This window comes from Ahaetulla prasina, chromosome 3, assembly GCF_028640845.1.
Source record: "Ahaetulla prasina isolate Xishuangbanna chromosome 3, ASM2864084v1, whole genome shotgun sequence".
In the NCBI taxonomy this organism is placed as follows: domain Eukaryota; kingdom Metazoa; phylum Chordata; class Lepidosauria; order Squamata; family Colubridae; genus Ahaetulla; species Ahaetulla prasina.
Window position 1 is genome coordinate 161452676 of NC_080541.1, and position 18305 is coordinate 161470980.

General features: G+C 38.1%; 2 protein-coding genes across 4 annotated transcripts in view; one reads left to right on the forward strand and one right to left on the reverse strand.

The window, feature by feature from the left end:
- Nucleotides 1-17242, reverse strand: part of MIER1 (MIER1 transcriptional regulator) — a 74680-nt gene extending 57438 nt beyond the window's left edge. For 2 of the 3 annotated variants that reach the window (XM_058178958.1, XM_058178956.1), the window contains exons 1-2: nucleotides 17102-17242; nucleotides 4133-4157 (exon numbers count right to left, since the gene is read on the reverse strand). In XM_058178958.1, the coding sequence (XP_058034941.1) occupies nucleotides 4133-4157; nucleotides 17102-17110 (34 nt within the window). In that variant the 5' untranslated portion in view covers nucleotides 17111-17242. The remainder of the gene's footprint in view (nucleotides 1-4132; nucleotides 4158-17101) is intronic. The other variant, XM_058178957.1, reaches the window with a different exon arrangement.
- A 59-nt stretch (nucleotides 17243-17301) lies between these two features.
- Nucleotides 17302-18305, forward strand: part of DNAI4 (dynein axonemal intermediate chain 4) — a 46647-nt gene continuing 45643 nt past the window's right edge. Inside the window, exon 1 of the mRNA XM_058178947.1 lies at nucleotides 17302-17778. Within this exon, the coding sequence (XP_058034930.1) occupies nucleotides 17726-17778 (53 nt within the window). The 5' untranslated portion in view covers nucleotides 17302-17725. The remainder of the gene's footprint in view (nucleotides 17779-18305) is intronic.

An 18305-nucleotide genomic window follows, 5' to 3' on the forward strand; every position in this document is an offset into this window, starting at 1 on the left:
ATACAAAGTTTGGTAAACTGAAGCTCGCTCTGTCCAATGCAAAAAAATCATCATCATCATATAATAATAATAATAATAATAATAATAATAATAATAATAATAATAATAATAATAATAATAATAATAATAATTGTATACCGCCCTTCTCCCATATATTTGTAATATTAGCAGGAAGGGTTACAGCAAGGAAAATCAATACAACCCGTTCTAAGCCGAAAACACATTTATATAAAGAGACCTGAAAACGTATTTGTATAGAAACAAATGTACGGTATTTGTCTCTTGTGATGATGTGTTGCAGGGTTGCCTTAAATTGCTGTGTGATAGTTACAGCATTTCCAGAAAACACAGACTGGAAAAGAAAAGAAAAGGAACGGTAGGGAATGAAAATGGATGACTGTGTCATCCATATCATCAACCTTTGTGAAGTGTATTGGGAAGCAACTTTTAAAATAAGACCTTTCTTGATCGTCTCCTTATTAAAAGGGGCATTTGTCACTCGCCTCCTCTCGCCTCTTGGCGTTTGACACACTCGCCTCCTCTCACTCGCCTCTTTTCGCCTTTGGAAAAGATAGCTTGCCGTCCATGGGTCTCTTTGGACAGCTTTCTGGGGTGATGGTTTCCTGATGGCAGTTGACGTCGTAATAATTTTTTTCCTGTTAGGAATGGATCCCAGTACTTCTAATCCTGGACCATCAAAACAAAACGCAGGTCATAAGCTGCTTTCAAACTTAAGGTTGTGTCAAGAGCAGAAGAAAGCAATAACAGTATTGCAAGTAGGGAATTTTGTGTTGATGAAAACAAGTAAGGAGTGGCGGAAAATGAAAGCTGACTTGGAAAAGCTTCCAAAGGCAAAAAAAGCTCGACGTGGTTTAACGAGTTCATTTGGGGCTCTAGAGACTGAATTGCATGAATGGGTTATGGAGTGTCGTCAAAATGGTTACTGTGTAACACGTATGGGAATTCGCTTACGTGCCCTTCAAATGGCTAAAGAAGAAAAATTTAAAGTACCAGGCACTGAAAATTTGTTGCATCAGCAGGATGGTGTACCCGCTTCATGAATAGGTTTGGCCTATGTTTGCGGCAAAGAACAAAGATTGCACAGAAGCTGCCAAAAGACCTTGATGAAAAAGTGATGTCATTCCATTCATTCATCATAAAACAAAGAAGGATCCATAACTATGACCTTCAAGATATTGGAAATATGGATGAAACGCCTATGACCTTTGATCTTCCAAGCAACAGAACTGTGGCAAGTTTGGGAGACAAAACAATTTTACTAAGAACCACAGGAAATGAAAAACCATTTCACAGTCGTTCTGTCATGTTTGGCTAATGGAACCAAGCTGAGGCCTGTTATTATTTTTAAAAGAAAGACCTTGCCTAAAAAGGTAAAATTCCCGCCACGAATTACAGTGCGTGCACATGTTAAAGGCTGGATGGATGAAGATGGAACAAAAAAATGGCTGGAAGAAATTTGGAGCAGACGACCAGGAGCAGCCTTAAAGAAAAACCATCACTGTTAGTTTGGGATATGTTCAGAGCCCACATATCTGATGACATAAAAAAATTGGCAAAGTCATCTCAAGTCACTTTGGCCGTTATTCCAGGAGGGCTTACATCTGTATTGCAGCCCCTAGATGTCAGTTTAAATAAACCTTTCAAGGACCGAGTCGAAGGATGTGGCATGAATGGATGACATCTGGTCAAGCTCAACTGACAAAAGTTGGAAATCTGAGAAAGCCAGACATACAACTAATAGCACAGTGGGTTCGTGATGCATGGGAAGATATTCCAGAGGACATGGTGCAACGTGCCTTCAAGAAATGTGGCATTAGTAATGCTATGGATGGCAGTGTAGACAGCACATTGTATGGGGGTGGCAGCAGTGATGGTGACGACTGTGAACTCAGTGATGATGACAACGTATATGCGGATAACATCACAGACGCTGAAGTAGCTGAAGCTCTGTTTGGACAAACAGATGATGAGGAGGAGAGTTTTGAGGGATTTTAGCTCTCGTTAGCTTGGTTGCTGTTACTTTTAAAGATACTGTATTTTTGATACCATATTCTTTTTGGGGACCCCCTTTTGCACTTTTATTGTTTTTCGTTCAAATAAATATTCATGTTATTTTACTTGGCTCTATCTTTATTTTTTACATTGACCAGTAGCTGCCTCATTTCCCACCCTCGGCTTATACTCGAGTCAATAGTTTTTCCCAGTTTTTGTGGTAAAATTAGGTACCTCGGCTTATATTCGGGTCGGCTTATACTCGAGTATATACGGTAAATGCAAAAAAAAAAAAAATGGAGAGTAAATGTAGTATTATTTTAGCTAGCATAGCAGCTTCTTAAACTCTTACGTGACATTACATAAAGTAGACAATAATGACAATTACATGAAAAATTTACTGCAACTACTTATTCTATTTAACCTCATATCATAATCTATGACATTAACTTAAGAACTTGATGGTAACAGCCTTATTTCAGGGTTCTCAGATTATGTAGAAGAATGTAAGTATTAAATATGAGTTGAAAGGTTCTGTACCAAATGTCAGATTATAGTGGCCCAGTCTTGACTGTTAAATCCTCTTTAAACACAACCAGCAAAAGTGATCCCAACAAGTTTGGCTAATTAGAATTTCTCTAATAGTGAATCAGAATTTGTCTTATTTTATTCTGAATCCATTATTTTTTGTTCTGAACCTGAGAATAATACAGAATGCATTTTGAGTGTCTGTGTTACTTTTTACATATTTGAAGAACATTACCCCATCCATTCCTATCAACCCCAGTTTTATTAAGGCTAAACAATCCAAGTGAATTAAAATCATTCTTTATAGGACTTAAAATCATTTCAAGTTAATGACTTTGCTTTCAGTATCAACTCAACTAATCCCCAAATATAAGAAAAAATAACCTAATCAAGGTCTTATAATTAAGTTACATTACAACAAAACTATTTTATTATGATTTCACCAAATTGTCAATTTATGATTCCTTAACACATCAGTTTTCAAATACATTATTGCTATGGACAGAATTTAAATATATCCTTCTTTATAGTGTCCTTGGTGCTCTCTGAGGTCAGTTGTTTGCTTGAAGACATTTCATTTCATTGTGGACATCATTAAGGACTCCACAGTTCAACCTTGAGTTACATATATTCTTTTCTACTGGACACTCATTTATGAAAGTTACATTTCTGATTTTAACACAGAATCTTGTGATTTGTGTTTATTGAATACAGAAAGTTATGAGAAAATATTTCCTGACTTATTTTAACTTCCTGACATAAGGATTTCCTAGTAGTCTCCCATCCAAATATTAACCAGATCTGAACCTGTTTAGCTTTTTGAGATCAGTCAAGAATGGGCTAGTTGCTGCCTCTGTTTAAGACTCCTAAATTATATACAAAGATACAAAATACAAGTAAGATCTCTTTTGCTAATTAAGCAGGTCTTGAAAGGGTTAACCTTCTACCAAAAATGTATATATTAATCAAGAAGAATAAACAAATCTGCAATACAAATCTATTACAAGTGGATAACATTATTCATGCTGGTTCTTGACCTTAGTTATAGCATAATAAATATTCATTTTTTAAAAAGTTGCTTTCTTGCATTAATCTGAAATTTGTTAGATAATGCCATAGTTACATGTATCATATTTTCCAAATTCTAGTGATAGTTCAAAGGCACATATTTAGAAATATATGACCAACCTGACATAGGCATATTTGTTAGGGCTATGCAAAACATTCAAATGAAACATCTCTCCTAAAATTATTAAAGCAACAATCTTCTACAAGTGTAGTATAGCTGATTCTGAAGCTGTTCCTAGCTATCTGCGGGCACAGCTAGCTGCTTTGCTGAGGAGAAAGCACATTGTGAAGCACTTCATTCAAAAGCTTTGTACAGCCCTAATATTTGCCAAGCATGTAATGATCATTAGAAGTGGTCCCTTGAGATCAAACTCCCTTTTAGCATGGAACACTCTTTTAAATAAAGTTCAGTGTAGTTAATTATAGCAACAATTGTGCATTCTCTAATATATATAATCACAATGAACTTGAATAAAAAACTTATATCTTCTCCAGTTTAGTAAATATTAAAATAAAACATTACCTGGGCTTGCTGATTCAACTGATGGCTGTTCAAAAGAGAAAAAGAAAATATTATTAGTAATAACACCAATTATAATGTTAAACTTTATTTAAAGCAAGCATATAATTGTCTAGAAAATGTCTGATTTGTTACAAGAAGAAAAATAAATACATCATGGAAATATTTGCAATTATTATTTTTAGCCATCGGTAAAATACAGGTAGTTGTTTTAGGAACACCCCCCCTCAAAGATATTTATTACCCAGTTACAAAATTCCAATGGCCAAGTTCCCCCACCCCCAATGGTCAAATGGCAGCATTCTGGGCACCCAGTAACTGATCCATATTTACAGTCTTATGTGACCGCAATTTATGATGGTTTTGCTGAAAACCGGTATTATTTTCGGTTTTGGCAAAATGCCTCATAGTCAATACATTTGCTTAACAACCAAAAATTCACTTAATGACCATGGTGATTCACTTAATAACTGCTGCAAAAGGTTATAAATTTGAGTTGGGCGTGATGACCTGCTTTACAACTTATAATTTAATGGCAGGCTCCATTATGGTCATAAGTCAAGGACTACATATAATTAAAGGGAGAAAAAAAACCCTTACAGGGAAATTAGCAGCAAAGCTCTTAAAATATTACTAGCCTAAATAGTCAAACACACAACTGTTAAGAAAATTAACAGATATTTCAGATTTCTAATACTCGAGTATTTATCAGTAACTCAAACTTGTCTAACTGAAGCATTACCACTTGGCATGTTCATGGTATTTAATATTCTGTTTATGTCTGGTCTGTTGTATTTTATTTCGGTATTACTTGTGAAGATATCCTTTACCTTATCCATTTTTCATGATGAAAAATCTAACAAACCTATGTCTGTCACAAGCACAAAAATTCACCTATCAATAAAAACTAAAGAATTTATGAAAAAAGTTAAGAAAAAACAATGTCTTAATATATATATATTAGATGGATGGATGGATGGATGGATAGATGGATAATATTTCAAAGTTTCTGAATAATATTGTTTATGTCAAGCATGAGGATCAGGGGTCCAGGCAGTTCAACATAAAGATTTATTGAAAGAATCTCTTCAAGAATCTGAATTACTAACAAAGCAAATTGGCAGTAGATAACAGTCAATGGAATTCAAAGTGGGCTGGACTCTTGTGGGTACAAAGAGACTAGAGCCTGATGACGCATTTGATTCCTGCTTTGGGCTCAGCCTGGTAATTTCCTATGGTTTAATTTAGAATATATGACATATCCATGGATGATTTAATTTGTTTTCTGATAATTATCAATGATATTTATTTACTGTATTTTAAACCATATAATTTAAGTGATTCCGAGTGTACAAACAATTAACTATAAACATATAATAAAACCTAAAAATAAAATTGTAACAAATATATCAGTGTAATATAGCAATAAAATAAAACATACACTTGATGCCAACGCCACTTAATAAGTGCAAAAAAAGAAAAGCTGTCTTCATAGGTCTATGAAAGATTGGATTGTATGCTGACTAGAACATAGGTACGAGAATATTCCATAATGGGAGACTGCCAAAGAAAAGTTTTTTCTGCCTCCCCATCCCAAATTCCCTTTATCTCTTATATGTGGACAACCCTAAACAACTTCTCCTTGAGTTAAGTATACACTAAGGAGTTTATAGTTTCCAAGATCAGTAATTAATATCAAATCACAGCAGAGCACAATCAGGAAAGCATGAATCACACTAAATTTCTTTAATTAGCCCTACTGTTAGAAAACAAGGAGACTCTTCTAGTGAGTACCATGGTGAAATGATACTGGATGTAAGTTGCCAAAATCTCTCTGGAAAAAGTAGAGATCTCAAGATTACCCACATTTACTCCCCGCTTGTTTTTGGTGAGCAGATGGCAGGAACTTCATTTTTGTGATCAATTTATGACTGACTAAGGAATTCATAGAACTTATAGCTGCTAATGCAGTCTATATATAACTACCTCAACTGAACCTAAATTGAGGTTCACTCTTAATAATTTTAAATTTATTTATTTTATTTTTTGCTTAAAGATTGAGAACCTTTAGATAAGCAGGTCTTAGTGAAATCACTGAGTGAGTTTTGTTCAATCCTTCAAAAAATAAATTTTAACTACAAGTTCAAAGATGTGTAAAAAAAATTGGAGGGAAACTATAGCAAAAGGATGTTTAGTATTGACTTTAGAAAGTTTTTAACAAACATACAAACAAAATAAAAGTCTTAAGTCTTAGTTTAAGACTTTGAAGTTAATTGAAAGGATCTTTCCCATGGGAAAATATCTATATATTTGGATAAAACTGATAACTTTGGAGGTTATCACTAGTGGACACTTTAAGAGAGATCTGCGATGAATGGCTTTCAGAAAGTTATTTACTATTACTGAAGAATTAGAAGATGGTACTGAAGAGGAACAAGGCTACTGAATAAAATTGAAATTGATTTGAAGGTGGATTAAAAAATGATAGCCTATAAGAAAGAGATGGAATTAGCAAATTTACAAATGAAACTAAATTATGATTTAATAAGTGAAAAAGACATACACATATTAAAGCAGAAGAGTGCTGTGGATTATTCCTCTACATTGGATTTACAAAAGGGACTTGTTGAAGTTGCCAAGGATTTTCTAAAGAGACAGTAAGAATATGAACAGTGGTGAATAACTTCTTTCTATTAGAATTACAGAGGGTCTTGAAAGGATATGAGGGATTCTGAGAGAAGTGACAAAGTATCAAAAGGGGATGTTAGAACTTTGAGAGATCTAAAGATTGTTGGGAGAAAGAAGAATATAAAATAGATTTATTTGATTGACATTAAAATAAATGGGTTGCTATTTTTGGTAATGTTTAAATGGTTTGTTGACAGATTGGATGATGATGTTTTAAAAGTTTTGTCTGTTTGAAGAGAGGAAATGGGGGAATATGTTTAAATAGAGATGGAAATTTAAATATAAAAGTAAGAATTCAAATTGAATTTAAGCAGATATAGTCTGTGATAGGGCTGTTATTTTTGATAACCCTGATTAATTGCTGATTAATATGGAGAGATAAGTTTTTGGAGATTGTTTATACGGGATGAAGAGTTGCTTGGTGCTATTTTAAGAGACAGTGAAGATGTTGATCATATTTGCAGGGGATGTTCCTTTTTCTCTTTTCCTTTTTTCTTATCTGCATTAGATGCATACACAAACTATATAAATTGTATTCATTTTATTTGTAATTTTTAATGATATTATTATATAAAAAATAAGGGGCTAGGATGCAGAAATCTGGAAGCAAAATAAGCAAAATCTCACCCTCATTATGAGGATGAGATTTTGCTTATTTTGCTTCTGGGTTTCTGTATCCTAGCATCCTCCATTGAGGTGCAGCCAACTTTTCTCAGATTGCAAAACTGAAGGACCACCCTTTCAGATAAGCTGGATATTGAGACATGCTCCTCATAAATGTTTTGAAATACAATACTCATGTTTCTCACTCAGTTTCAGTGAATTCTCTTCCAGAATCCAATAGTAACTGGGAGATACACAAATGAGTATCATTAGGATACTAACTATAGCTTATCATAAACTTATCAATAAACTTTTCCACCAGTTTTGTGTAGTCCCCACAATATTCTCAAAAACCTTCCTTCAAAATTATTGACAGATCCTAGTTCACATCATAGGTATTTCCCCAGATACTGCTTTAGATCATGCCTTTGAAGAGGAAAATTCAGGCAAATCTTCAGGCCTCTTCTTTTCCAATAGAGAGCAACTGACCTTAAACAATGCCATGGGACAATATCCCACCAAAGCAATAAGAGGGAAATCTTAAAGCTTTGCCTCCTTTATTGCCATGTAGGCTTGAATATGAGCTCTTATTTGGCCAAGGCCACTTTTGTCTTCTTCTATGGCACTCTATTAGCTTCTGCTATTTTAACTCCTATACCACCTCAGAAAGCTTAGCAGAACATGGGATTAGCAGACAGGAGAAGGCTACACAAGGACAATTCAACCCCCTGGTCACCTCCAAATTCCAACCAACAACAATGGAATTGTTTCTCAAGTTACTAGGAAAATCCCTAAGTGTTTAGTGGAATTCCTCCAGATACATATCTGAGGCAGATAGTCAGTCACGCCACCTTGCAGAAATTATCCAAGTATCTTGTTGGGGCAGCCACATAGAATCCTTACACAGACACTTACAACACACCATCTCAAAAGAAGGATGCCTGGTCACAGATAAATTATTTCTTAAGGGCACAACCACCCTCCCTCTTGAACCCTGGCTCTGCAGTTGCTATCAGACACAAAACTCGGGAGGACCAAAGGCCTAATCTGCTCAATATATATATTCGTTCATTTACCACCAACTTATGAATAAAAGTAGCATTATTACAGATGGATCTGGCATTCAGCAACAGTAGATATAGTAATTTACAATACTATATGGTACAACATGTAATATCAAAAAAGAATTTAATTGTTATTGGCAGTAGGATCTGCCTCAAAGACTGAAGTGTCTAGGAAGCTATACTAAAGACATTAAGATATTATCTTAATATCGGTACTTAGACACTGCTCATCAACTACACATAAATGTTGATGTTCTACCCACCGAAGCTGCCATGTACAATAATAGAGAGCTGCTTAAACAGTTAGTCAGTCACTTCAAAACATATCTGTTTCCACCTTCTTTACCTTTCAGGAAGCACAGAATTTCATAACAAATGAAAAGCATGTTCTCAATAGCTTTGCAAAATTAGAAATCATAACCTTTAGAGGCTTAGTTTTTACTCAATTTTTTACTCCAGGTTTAGTTTTTATTTAAACAATAAAATAATTGGTCCTTAATGAAGGGGGGAAAATGAAGCAAAATAGATGAAGAACTTGTGAAATATACAAAGTATTTCAAAAACTACATAGACATTTGTCATTATTGCATAAACAGATATTTTCCATTTCATCTTGCTCATATCCCAAAAGTTCCAAATCAGATAAGATCAGATAAGATCAGTTCTGATTATTGTATGAGAGACAATGAGAGTTGGATACAAATTTACCAAAAACATATTTTTAAAAACTAGGGATGCAGAGCATGGCATTCAGAATTCATTCCAACCCTCTAATAATAGCTCCACTTTAAGTCATGTGACTGGCAGAAGGAAGAATGGAGTTCAAAGTTTAAAAAAAAGGAAAAGCTCACATTACATGGCACTCCAGAGGGGAATAGTGGTAAAATTTTCTTGGATTTTTTTTTCCTCTGCAACCCCTGGCCTATTCAGCCTATCTTCAAACTTGATCTTTCTTTTGACAGCTTCTATCCTAATAGCTAGTTTTGTCTCATCCTGTTCAGTATTATACACTGATGGACAGAGTCCCAAGTATCTTTTATCACAACAGAATAAGAAATAGCTGAGTATGGTCCAGTTGTCAGTTCCATAATTCCAGTGTACACAAAGTCGAAGCCCTAGAAATTACAAATAAAAAGAATAGCACTTGTACAGCTATCAATAAACTATTCAAAGTCAATATTATGCTGTTCCTGTTATCCAGAAGAAAACAACTATGGATTTTAAAAGCCTAATATGCAAAAACAACCATAAGTTTTTGAAATGCCATGATTTCCTACTATCTCTCAAATATATGTCCAACAAACACAACAAAAAGTATTGAATATAGCTTTTGGAGATTACATTTTAAAAATAATGATATAAAATTGGAAATCAAACTATTATTTTAACTGATTGAAAAAAATATTGAGTTCACAGTAAGTCATGAAAGGAAGTTATTACCTATCAATCTCCAATGATTTATAGGGGCATACCTTTAGGATTATTATAGTGATAGTCCACTTTTTTCTAGGGCTCAAGATCATCCCCAGCCAGACACTTTAACTACTAGACTACCACTGGCCAAGGATAAATAGCATCAACTGTATGGCAAAATCTAGGTAACAAGTTGATCCTCACCTGTAATTATTCAAACTACAAAGTTGATGCACTATAATTAGGAATTTCTACTGCTTTGTTTATAACAGAAAAGCTTTTCCAAAGACAACGGTATTTACTTATTTACTACCAGATGCATATTCTACCTTTATTTTACACAATCAAGATAAGTCTATATAAAGATCTATTTTCTCCACAACAATCCCCCTATGAAGTGGGTTGAGCTGAGTGACCCCATCTCTTTAATATTCTTCATGATCCTAGTGCCCGCTGCATATTTTAAGATGAAAGTCTAAGAATTTCCAACCAGCATCATGTCAGAGAACAAACTTAAATTGTAAACTTAGAAAGGCTTGAAGCCTAACCAGTAACAGTAGCAGAATTGGAAGGAACCGTGGAGGTCATCTAGTCCAACCTCCTGCTCATGCAGGAGACCTATAATAAGATATGAGAGAGATTTCACCATTTTTAGAGTAATCTCAAACTCAGTTCCTGATCTGTAGTACTTTTATCTTCCTCGCTTCAGCACGATCTGACCATCACCAAGTGCTATACAGTGAGATGAAGTCAGGGCTAGCCGTCCAGTGCTCCCCATCACCATTTAAACGTTCCCACGGCCCCACTACCAACCATGCACGTATTCTACCCCCCTTAACGGATTCCTTGTTAGATGCCGGCTAGATGCTGAAGCTTGCCCAGTGCACAGGAGCCCATTCCAACCCTCAGCTGTTCCCAGCTCACAGCTGAGCATGCTGCCCAACATCTGTGGAAGCAGCGCCAGGCCTGGCCGGAATCCAAATGGAAGTAGCAACGGAGCCGAGGCCCACAGGTATAGGGCGTGGTGGGCGTAGCTTGGCCACCCAGTGGGTCGTGTTGGAACACCCTGGTTCAATGTCCCTGGTGTCGCCTGTCCCCACCGGAATGGCAGCCTTGAGCTGCCAGGCACGCCAGGGCTGACTCTAAATTTTACAGAAATATAAACAACATACCGTATATACTCGAGTATAAGCCGAGTTTTTCAGCACGTTTTTTGTGCTGAAAAACGTCCCCTCGGCTTATACTCGAGTATATACGGCTTATACTCGAGTTTTTGTTTTTTTCCTTTTTTTCACATTATACCGGCCGGCGCGAACTTGGCGGGCTTTTGCTTTAGCGCGGGGAAGCCCTGCCGGTGCAGTGAGAGGGCGGGGCGGGGGAGCCGCCAGCCTTCTCGGCCGAGGGAGGGAGGGTTTCGCCGACCGGTAGGTGCCTCATTTCCCACCCTCGGCTTATACTCGAGTCCCCAGTTTACCCCAGTTTTTGGGGTAAAATTGGGGACCTCGGCTTATACTCGGATCGGCTTATATTCGAGTATATACGGTAATTTCAAAAAAGAACACCCAGCTGGATTAGGACAAAATCTATGTTAGTTTGGCATTAGCAAATAGAACATGGAGTTTCATCTCTTCATATCAGTCACCCTGAAAATAGCAGTTTGAAGCATGTTACCTCCAAAGGTAACCAGTTTCCTATACCAAGAGATAAAAAAATATGGGGAAAAAGTTGTAGGCTCAGCCAATCAAGAGGTACAAAGGAAGAGTGCCCTGAAGTGGGCTTCTCTCCTGTGGAAAGGTTTGTCATCCCCCCTCCAAGGCAAGAGTAGCTCCCACTGTCATGATGCTCCAAAAAGATTTTAAAAACTTGGCTTTCTGGAACACCTTTGGTTTCTGACTATTATAGAATACCTAGTGTAGGAATGCTTTGTTATAATTTTAAAACATAATAAGATACTGATTTTCTTTTATTGTTGTTGTATTTTATTGCCAATGCATTGGCAATTGCTTTATCATCATTTAGAGTCACTTTGACTGAAATAGTTTATAAATGTATAAATAGAATGAGAAAATATTCCAAAATTTGAGGGCTGTTTGGCAATCAAACAGATTGCCTCAAGTAGTTAGATGTTTCTTCTTCTTTGGATGTATTGAAGCAGAAGCTAGGCAGCCTTCTGTCAAGCATACTAAAACAGCATCCTTTCATTAAAAAAAAATAGTAAAATGAACAGTGAACTGGGCCAGGTGATTTTCAAGATCTCTCTAACTTTATCATCCTAGGGAAACCTGATTTATATAACAAACTATATATCAGGAAATGGAGCTAGTGTAAAAGACAGCAGGGAGACTTTTGAAAGCATATGCTCCACACATCACATTACTTTGCTCTTCAAACATTTCACTGCTTTTTATTATGCTCCCAAGTGCAATTCAATGTACTTGTGTTGATCTACAAAGTTCTAAACTATGTGAGACCAGGAAATTTAAGGTATCATTTATTTCCATATTAATGTTAATGCCAAAAATCTATCTGAATTGTGGTAGGATACGAATGTAATAAATAAATATTGGTAATTTATTATCATAACTGGAAACCACATTCTGTAGCATAATTAAAGAATTTACTACCAAAGAAGAAACAAAATTTCTCCCTTCTCATTCTGCTTTCAATGAATAAATACTCTACATTTTCAGAACATACAGTGTATTTAGAGCTCTCTGGGCCTCAAAGCAAAACTCTCACAAGGAGCTGTGCAATTTGAGAGTTAAGTTGTTGACTCTCTCCCAATTGAGATTGGTTCTGAGAAAGAGAAGAGAGGCATCATGAGCTGCTTTATCTTCTCTGCTGCTGTCACAACATGCTTAAGCCTCACAACAATCTCCTCTTAGTCTCTTAGTCATTACAAAGCATCCCATTCCTGGCTGACAACTAGAAGGTGACTGTCAGTAATGGCACTACTACTGTTGTTGAGGCAACAGCTTACTTGGGAACAACAGTGGAGAATGATGAAGTAACAGTAACTCTACCCTCACAGGCCATTCTTCTCTTGTTGGAGCACTGTGAGACCAGGCTTATTTCTTTGAAAGATTGAAGGTATGGAGCAAGGGAGAATCTGGAGTATCCTGTATTTCTGAGCTCTGTAGAATTAAGCTATTAATTTTTAACTGAGAAAAAGCCTTACCTTGCATGCCCCTGCTTTTAACTCTGTGATGCTATGTTGTTATTTAAATTAAACACCTCTCTCAGAGTTGGTATTGTATTGCTTAATTGCATGGTAAATATTGATATGTTATTGCAACAAGTGATCCTCAACTTATGATCACAAATTGGTGGCAAATTTGGTCATTAAGTGATGTGGTCATTAAGCGAGTCATCAGTGACTGAACTGGAGTGTACTACCATTTTTACTGTGGTTGTTAAGTGAATAACAGCATTCGTTAAATGAATCCAGCTTCCTCCATTGACTTTGCTGGTTGGAAGCCGGATTGGAATTTATCAAATCATGACTATGAGTGCAAGATGCTACAACCATCATAAATGTGAGCCAGTTGCCAAGCACCCAAATTATGATCATGTGACTTTAGAGTGGTGCAATAGTTGTAATTTCAAGAACCATTATGGTCATAAGTCCCTTTTTCAGAGGCTGCCATAACTTTGAACCAACTCGTACCACTAAGTGGAACTTTCTATTTAAGCAGTTGTCAATCAGTCTGATACTAATTTACCATAAACATTTTTTCTACAGCTTTAACTTCCCATATACTATTGATTCAATCATATAAGGAATGCATATTAAAACTCTGCAGTTAATCTAAACCGGGGTGAAATCTACTTACCTTCCCTATTGGTTCGGAAGTGCTCACGCATGTGTGTCACGTGAGATTTTGGACCCTCTGCGCATTACGCAAAGTCTTCTGCGCATGTGCAGAGGGTCAAAAACAGGTTACTTCCTGGCTAAAACCAGGAACTAATGACGTCCGGGTGGGTGAGCGGAGCTTCACATTGCTGCTACTACTACCAGTTCACCGAATGTGCCACTGCTGCTACCAGTTCGCCCGAACCAGTGCGAACCATTAGCATTTCACCCCTGATCTAAACTTATTACAAAATGTAAAAACTTTTATTGGCTTTTAGAAATTTGAAAACTTTTACAAATGTAGTTTTCCTGTTAGTTTACTCAAGTGGGAAAAAATAGTTTAGTTTATTGTTTATTGATTAGTCTGGGAAAATGAAAACTATAGAAACCAGAAAAGCCTGCTTTTCTTTCTTACAACATAAGCAACTAGCTTTGCAAAGCCAATACAATGTATAAAATTTGTACCGTGTTTCCCCGAAAATAAGACCTTGTCTTATATTTTTTTTGAACCCTGAAATAAGCGCTTGGCCTTATTGCCATGCGCTCAAAAGTCCGATTGGGCTTATTATCAGGGGATTTCTTATTTTGCGGGAAACAGGGTATGACAAGAAAGGTCAAAACAACGCATGACTTTCCACATTCTACAATGCAACACCTTTTCCCAGTTAAAAATCAATAGTTTAATTCTATATATAAAAAACCACTACATCATCAGATTATTTGTTCTTTAAAATATTTTAATAATTAAAAACTAATAATTAAATTAATAGCTAGCAATATTATTAATACTCTCATTCATGCATATTTGAGGATTTTTTTGTTATGGTAATACTGCTCAAAAATATTTTCTCCAGAAATGCTTGCCTTATTTAGTGCCTCTTTATTTGGATCAGGTAATGATTTGGAGAATTTTTGATGAGTTCAGTAAACGTATGTTCCCAAAGGAAAAAAACTTCAATATTTTATCTTGTTTTAATGAAATTGTTACAATTTGTTTCTATTTTTAATATACTATTTTTTGGGTTTTGATTATAAAGATTTTGTTTAAAAATATACTCCTTTGTAAATTACTTTAGGAATCCCTCTGATAACAAAAAACAGAGGAAAAGAAAAATCATTAGATAGCCTGATCATCTAGCAGTGATCATTGCTACAAAATGCAGTCTTTTTTCAGAAGTAATGTAGAATATGGTTCATGTGTATGCATATATTTCTTCCTCTAGCATATAATTAAGAGCTCCAATTTTCGATTGAATTTACTTTCACCATTCTGTTAGAATAAAATAGAAACTTTATTTAGTCAGCATAAAACTGACTAAATAAGTATAAAATTAACACAAAAGTACAAGTAGATACAAAACTCCAGAAAACAATAGGACATATTCACTGTAAGTTGTCAGCCTACTATTAAAAATTGAATTATATAAATGATAAGCTTTAAAGTATACTACTTTATTTAGAAAAGCTAAGCAAGCAAAAGCTACTACTAAAACAGAAGAAACTTTCAACATTGTAATTAAAACAAAGAAAAGTTAAGTATAACCATTTTAACTCATTGTATCAAACAGATGTAAAAACCATTAAGTTTTCAAAAAGGAAACTGTGAAGAGGCAAGTTTGAACATGAGCCACATGTTCATGAAACTAATCAGTTTCATTTTCTGAATCTCAACTAAAATGATTAATATTCTCTGATCTTTTCCTTGTTTTCTATCATTTCGATGGATATCTGAAAACTGCTATCTCGCCTGTCCTGAGATGAGCTTCCCTATTTTTTCACATATTAATAAAATTGAAAATATAGACCAATTTATTTTACATGTTTTCATTTTCGGTATCATTTTAAACAAAAATGTCATACAGACACAATCTTATTTAAGTGAGCAAAGGTGAGGCAGCACAGGCATCAAAGCACTGTATTTATTTGGCTCCACATGGAATAATTGTAACTTTTTAAGCAGAAGAGTGGTGAAAGATGCTTCTTTTCAAAGATGTGCTAAAACAGGTTATCAATTTTTGAGATAAACAATTCATCCAAGCTGGGATAAGAGATTTTAAGAGGTTTTCCTTGTACCAAAAAAAATCCCCAAACACATCAATGTTTTAAAGAATATTCAGATGCCAGTAAACTATACTACTATCAATTTTCGAACAATACCCATTACTTGTGGGAATCAATCAAAGGCCAATATGGTAGTGTAAAGGATTAAAATAAGCTTTCCTAGACAAGCTCAATTACATCCATATGTTTTTCTCTTGGCAGCAAAACAGAAATGGTTTGCTATTTTTTTTTCCTGGATTTTTTTTGTTTTGTTTAACTTTCCTCTGCACCCTGTAGATTTGGTATCCCTTAGTGGTCTTCCATCCAACTCTTCACCAGGCCAGTCCCTTCCTAGCTTACACGCCCACAAAAAGCTGGACAGGTGCTGCCCCCTCCAGCAGCCAGCCACCATGAGCAAGTCTTATAAGTTGCTCAACCTTACCCTGAGAGTCTAAAACACCATTTTGAGCTTCTGAATTTCAAAGGGGGGGGGGGGCGACAAATGTTAACAGTTTTGGCAAATTTCAAAGCCCAGCCCAGCCCAGCCCGAGAATGGCCTTTTGCAGGGTCCACAAGCCAAGAACTTACAACCTGTTAGAAAAGTATCCTGCCAAATGCTGGAGCAGCACAGAGCTCTCCCCACTTCAAAGACTTTCAAAGACTGTGTTAAAACACCCAACCATCGGAAGGGAGGGGGGAGAGAGAGAGAAGGCGCTTCAGCAAAATAAGCCTCTCTTGACTCCCCAACTCACCCCACGAAGCTTTGGGGTCTCCCCAGATCTCCCATTCTCCTGCTGAAGGGAGAGGGGGAGGGAGACAAATAAAGGGGCAACTTGGGTGAATCCAGACTGTTCCGAACAGGAAGAAAAGCAGCAGCCTTTTTCTCTTCTCTTGTTCACCAGGAAGGCACCTCACATATATCCCAGAAGGAAACGAGAGGGGTCATGTCAACGTTTCTCGTCCCCTTCGCCCAACCCATTCCCGCCACGCCGGGGTCCCGCAGGGCCGGGGCGTCCTCCCCGACTCGGGGGCCCCGCGAGTTCTAGGCGCAAGACGCCACCCAGGCCCATCTCGGGACCTTCCTCTCATCTCTGTAACTAACTTGTGGGGGAAGCGAAAGGAAAAGGAGGGCAGCGGCAGCGCAACAAGTTCCCCGTTGGCCCGAGACTCGACTCCTCTGTCTTTTCCCTCACCGGCCGCCGCTTCTTCTTCCTCTTCCTCTTCCTCCTCTCCTCTTCCTCGTCTCCCTCCTTCCTTCCCCTCCTTTCCCTTCCATCCCCTCGCCGCCACTCGCGACTCTCCCTCACTTACCTCCGCCATGTTCGCCGCTCAGCTGAGGCGGGCCGAGCCTGGAGAAGGGGAATCACATCGCCGCCGCGGCGGAGAGGAGGAAATGGCACGGAAAGGTTGCGGGAGCGGCGGCGGAGGCAGCGGCGGCGATGGGTCACAGGCTCTGGGAAGCGGCAGCAGTGGATGCAGGGAGGAGGGAGCGGGAAGCCACCAGGGGGAGGAAGAGGCCCAACGTCACCGCGCAAAGGAGGTGGGCGCGCCCGCGACACCGCCTCTCCGCTCCCCCGCCCGCTTTCAGCCCGCCCGCCCGCTCTGCCTGCTCGCCCTTCTCTTTATCTGCCAGCGCGAGCGCTTCAGTCACGAGACGGCGGCGTCCGTTTCCCGGCGTCGCGCTCGCGGAAGGCGCTTCAGCCCCCCCCCGCCCCCTTCACCCCCACCCCGAGCACGGGAACAGAAACGGTCTTTTCGGGGACTGAGGCCGTTTGGAGTGAGGGGGGGTGGGGTGGGAAAGGTGTTTTAAACGGACTACGCACGCGCAGTCCACACCCAGGGCCGAGGTCCCGACTTCTCTGGGCGGACGACGAGTCTCCACAACGTAACGCGGAGCCGCCCAATTTCATTTCTTCTTCTTTTTTTTTTTTTTAAATGAGCACCTTGTACAAAACCGCGGCTCAACCCACCCGCCCAGATGGGCTGGGGTGAGTCAAAAGCTTCCGCTTCGCCAAAGTTATCCCCCCCCCCTCCCGTCCCTCCCTCGGCGCTCTCTTCGCACGTTTCCTTTCGCGCATTTTCCCCGCGGTAAAAGAATGGAGCCCAAATTCTTTCCAGACTTGGGTCAAATAAGTAGCCGCAGCCGCTTTCCGTATCGCGAATACGCGGTACGGAAGAAGCAAGAAGAGGGAGGGGGAGGGACTCATGATGGGGAAAACGCTAAACCCGCTCCAGAGCAGGTTACCGCTGCCTTTTATCTTTCGAAAAGGCGGGAAGAGAAGATCAGGGCTCACCCGGTCTCCCCTCCCCCGCCCCCAGTGTAGGCTGGTGTAGGATCTTCTGCTTGAACTAGTTTAGTTTTGTAGCATTTATTTATTACCTCATAGCTAGTCCTCGATTTATAACAGTTCATTTAGTGACTGTTCGAAGTCACAACGGCACTGAAGAAAAGTGACTGATGACCGTTTTTCACATTTATGACCACTGAAGCATACCCAGGGTCATGTGATTTACA